At 39.1% G+C, this 4,696-nt stretch overlaps 1 protein-coding gene across 1 annotated transcript in view; it reads right to left on the reverse strand.

Moving 5' to 3' along the window:
- Positions 1-1,544: 1,544 nt before the first annotated feature.
- LOC101859086 overlaps positions 1,545-4,696 on the reverse strand; it is a gene marked incomplete in the record, with an annotated part of 8,618 nt that continues 5,466 nt past the window's right edge. Inside the window, 2 exon segments of the mRNA XM_013080093.2 lie at positions 1,545-2,822; positions 4,128-4,245. Of these exon segments, the coding sequence (XP_012935547.1) occupies positions 2,712-2,822; positions 4,128-4,245 (229 nt within the window).

Consider the following 4,696-nt stretch of genomic DNA (forward strand, 5'->3'; position numbering starts at 1 on the left):
GTGTGTGTGTGTGTGTGTGGTGTGTGTGTGTGTGTGGTTTGGGGAGTTAACGTTGAGTTGTTTTTGTTTTTGTTTATTGTTTTGAAAAAGAGATCGATACGTGGAAATACGGACTCCTGTGTTCCTTTGATAGTCAGGGGAAATAACTTCGTTTAATTAGATAACTGCTCTAAGGGAAGCAACCAATATTTTCTTCCGAAAATGAAAGGTTGCCGATGAGGTGTGGAGAATACTAGTCTACATTGTACTTTACTTTTTTCTGCCTCTGTTACCTTGCGGTGTCAATGGGAAGAAGCAAACGTCTTTCTCTTGTTTGTGGTGTCGCGTGTTGTATGATCCTTTTGTTCTTAACTAATGTTTCTGTCTTCTCCTCTGTCTCCCCTCTGTTTCTATCTGATATCTGGTTGTATATTATCGCTGCTCTACTTTCTAGTGGTAGGTTTGAGAGATGCCAGAATCATTTCATTGGTTATTTATCTTTAAAATTTCAAACGGGGAGCTGAGCAAAGAGAACGAGTGTAACATTTTCAGAATAATAGGTAGGTTTAGCTTCCGTAAATAATTTAGCTTTTCTAGTCTAGTATAACATATTAATGAGTATTTTAAAGCCTCCTAAATCAGTGATTGAATTCCTTAAACAGAGATATCAATTTCCCCATTTTGCGTGAGATACGAAATACCCCAGAAGGTAACATGAATTACGTATTATGCATGAAACAATAAACGCAAAGTTCTATTTGATTTCTATTGCTAAGTAGAATGCATAATAATTATTCAAAGGAGACTTAAGGTATCTACACTAGAAAGTGTCCAAGATATTTGATTTGAAAATACTTGGTCTTTGGGGTCATTTTTTTGGTTTGGTTTTTTTTTTGCTTTTTGCGTGTGGGGTGTTGTTTGTTTGTGTGTTTGTTTGTTTGTTTGTGTTTTTGTTTGAGGGAAAGGGGGCTGTTCCTTGAATATAAAGAATTGATGAAAAAGTTCCATCGCCACAGGTATGAACAAACAAACGAAAAGAACCCGCTTGAAAAGTTCAACTTTATTAAACCCGTCTTATCTCCACCTTGAGACTGATACATCAGAAAATAGAGATTCGAAATAAATCAGTAGTGTCATCTCTTTTGTGTAAGATAAATGCCTGCACACATTCTCATATAAAATTAATCGAAAACGGCAATAACATGGTACATCACAAACATGATATTATTATTGCCAATATGAGATATGCACATAAGAATGATACCAGGAATACCTGGAGGTGTCATCTCTGACTCAGAGGTTGACGCGTAATGTCCCTCAATCCGTCAAGGTCGCAATCTGCCGTTTCGCATGCTGCTATACCAAGGCCAGTCCACGTTATAATGTTGTTTATCGGTGTTACTTTTTGTCTTCCCCTGGTTCTCCTGTCCCACATCCTTCCTTCAAGCTTGTATATAGACGTGTATCCCCAAAAAGACGCACATGATGCCTTCTCGATAACGCACTTTGTATTCCTCTTCATTCTAAACAGTCTCTGCATCACCCCCCCAACTACCCCCTCCCCTCCCCCCCCCCCACACACACACCCATGGCCCGGGACAAACGGCGATCTAGCCTGTTACGCGCCTGTTACCCTTCCAATGTTAAATCATCATTGATTGTCTATATAAAGCATCTTATTGTTGGGTGAATGGAGTAACATCGTGCTAGCTAGAAAATGTACCTATTTTGAACTGAAATTCTTTTGCCTTACCACCGCGAAAGGCAAACATGAATAAAAACAAACTTATAAATGCGTTATGATATTCAAGTTCACAGTTCAGGGTACAGAATTATACTGTTATTGTTTAAGAGCATATCTGGTAGGTTTATCAAGTAGGATTTAATGTAAAAACATAATATTGATCAGGGCTTCAAAAAAGGTAGCAGTAAATGATCGATCCTCAATTGGAAAATTTACTAAAACATGTTAAAATACTTTTTTCGACATTTTTTACCAATGCAAATTTGATTATAGAAAATCGAAGACATGCATGGTAATTGTTTTTTTAAATTAAATGAAAAAAATATGGACATAAGAATATGAAAATGGTAAAAATATAGTTGCTTCATTATACATATTACGAGATGTATTATGTATGAAGGGTCCCAAGGAAAAACAAGAGAAATCAATTATTGGATGAGTTACGTTATGACAAGGCAAGGAAGGTGTGCATGCACTTTTCTTGTCCCATATTAGTGTCCCGAGCTTAAGCCTGTTGAGTCGCCCAATAGCATGCTTTGAAAATAAGCTGTACTGTAAACAATTGTGGTCTGTCAAACTTTCAGTTTTCTTTTTCTCAAAGTGCCAAAAAATGACTTCCCTTGCTTTTCCCTTGTGCCCCTTACATGCTTCTGTGTGTGTGTGTGTGTGTGTGTGTGTGTGTGTGTGTGTGTGTGTGTGTGTGTGTGTGTGTGTGTGTGTGTGTATGTGTGTGTGCTCGCACGCACCTATCTGTAGTAATAAAATATGTTATTTGAGAATGTTGAAAGAATATGATCTAAGTCAATTCATAGAACATAGAATAATTAAAGGGAGTGTACATTTAGAATGTTCTGATACAACAAGAAACTCATAAACGTAATAAAGGAGAGACAGATTGTACAGATAAAGTATCTTTCAATTTGTAAGGATCAAGCAGCAATCAAGCAGCGTCATAAGAGTTCGAGAAGCACAAAGACATCAGCATCCCTCAATGTACCATTGTCCTTGACCTTCCCCACTTCATTCTCATCCAGTTGGGTGGAGCCATGCAACGAACTGTGAACTCGCGGGAAAAGGGACCTTGTGCTCTGCTTCGACCCTGTTGATGGTATTTACGAGTTAGAGTGAGTGTACGTGTGGGGTTTGTATGTGAATGTGTGTGTGTATGTGTGTCAGAGACAGACAGACAGACAGACAGACAGACAGACAGACAGACAGACAGACAGACAGACAGACAGACAGACAGAGACAAAAAGAAAGAGGGAGACATAAAATGAAAGAGAGGGAGAGGGGGGAGGGGGCAGGCGGTGACAAAAATTGAGGGACAGGGAGAACAGAAAAGGATATCTCCAATGGAGAGGAGATATTGAAAGAGGGAGAGAGATAGAAAGACAAAGAGAGAGAGAGGGGGGGAGATACAGACAGACAGACAAACAGACAGACAGACAGACAGACAGACAGACAGACAGACAGACAGACAGACAGACAGACAGACAGACAGACAGACAGACAGACTGTGTATAAGCATAATATAATACCATGTGTGTTTGTGATGTACGGGTGATACTCAAGACAGAGTGAATATCAAGTACCTGAAGAAACTTGACTATGGTACCTGTAATAATTATAACGTAACAGAAGACTAAAGGTTCAAAACATTAGGTCATGGCGTAAAAAAGAGAAAACAACAGGATATTTTACAAGTTAAAGACAGGTGAAGCTGAACAATAACGAGAAGGGCGATGACAGGTTCAAAGTTGGATGAGTGACCACAACAGCTTATGCAGGGAAGGATAAGTCAAATAATTACATAAATTATGTATCACATATCCATACTCTACAACATGTTCTATGCGTTTTAATGATGATGATGATGATGATGATGATGATGATGATGATGATGATGATGATGATGATGATGATGATGATGATGATAATATAAGAATAGCATTTGTATGGCATATATCCCTGCATTTTATTATTTATTTTATTATCCCCAGAAGCCCCTAAAACATTCCGAAACATTCTCGGCTTCCCGGGAATTAAACAGTGCAAGCAGCTGATGAAGCGCTAAAACACTGACATACAAGATCTTTTGAGCCAGCTACCCATTTCCATCAGGGTAAAGTGAGGTAGATTCGAGTAAAGTGCCTTTCCCAATGACGCAACATCGGGCCCCTGTCGGTGTTCGAATCAACGTCTGTTCGGTTGTAAGCAAGACAGCCTAATGACTAGACCATCAACGCCATTAAACTATTCGAATAGTCGAAGAAATGATCAGGGCAGTTTTTTTTCTACTTACAAATCGATGATCAAACATGTGAGGAAAGCGAGAAAACGTGTTAAAGGAGATTAATCAACTTATCTGTAAGGTGATTGTGAAACTGTGAAACTAACTACATACCGTTGCATCAAAGAGGGAATTTTTCTCGTTTCCTAGGGCCCAGTGTATGCTTTTAGCGGACTTCACGGGTGAGAGACTTCGGCTCACGGGAGTGCCAGTTGGGTTGGTGATCTCAATACTGATGGGTGGTGACGGGGTGTGGGGGATTGGACATTGAGTGTAAAAAAGGGGGTCATGGGGGCAGGAAAATGGAGTTATAATGTGTGTGGTGGGAGAGGGGGGAAGTACTGCAATGTGGCGAGATGAAAATGTTAAGTTAGAAAGAAAGAAAATTGTTTTTAAAAGTACGGTAATGCAATTTTTAAAATGTAGCTCAGCTTGGCCACTTTTGAGACCAGCGTTAATAAAAAACTTCTGTAATGGCTTACGAAACCAACTTACAAATCAAAATCAAGGTTGTTTGAAAAAGCATAAAAAGTAGTCATTGTGGAGAGAGTTGGGGCATGATGGCTTGATAAGAACTTTTATAAAATGTGCTCTGCGAGTTGTAACTCAGAAAACATAACTCTTCAGCAGCTTTTCAGAAATGCAAACGCATGTGTGTGTTTGCGTGTGTGTGTGTGTGTGTG

The sequence above is a fragment of the Aplysia californica genome, unplaced genomic scaffold (genome assembly GCF_000002075.1).
Source record: "Aplysia californica isolate F4 #8 unplaced genomic scaffold, AplCal3.0 scaffold00074, whole genome shotgun sequence".
NCBI classification, from domain to species: domain Eukaryota; kingdom Metazoa; phylum Mollusca; class Gastropoda; order Aplysiida; family Aplysiidae; genus Aplysia; species Aplysia californica.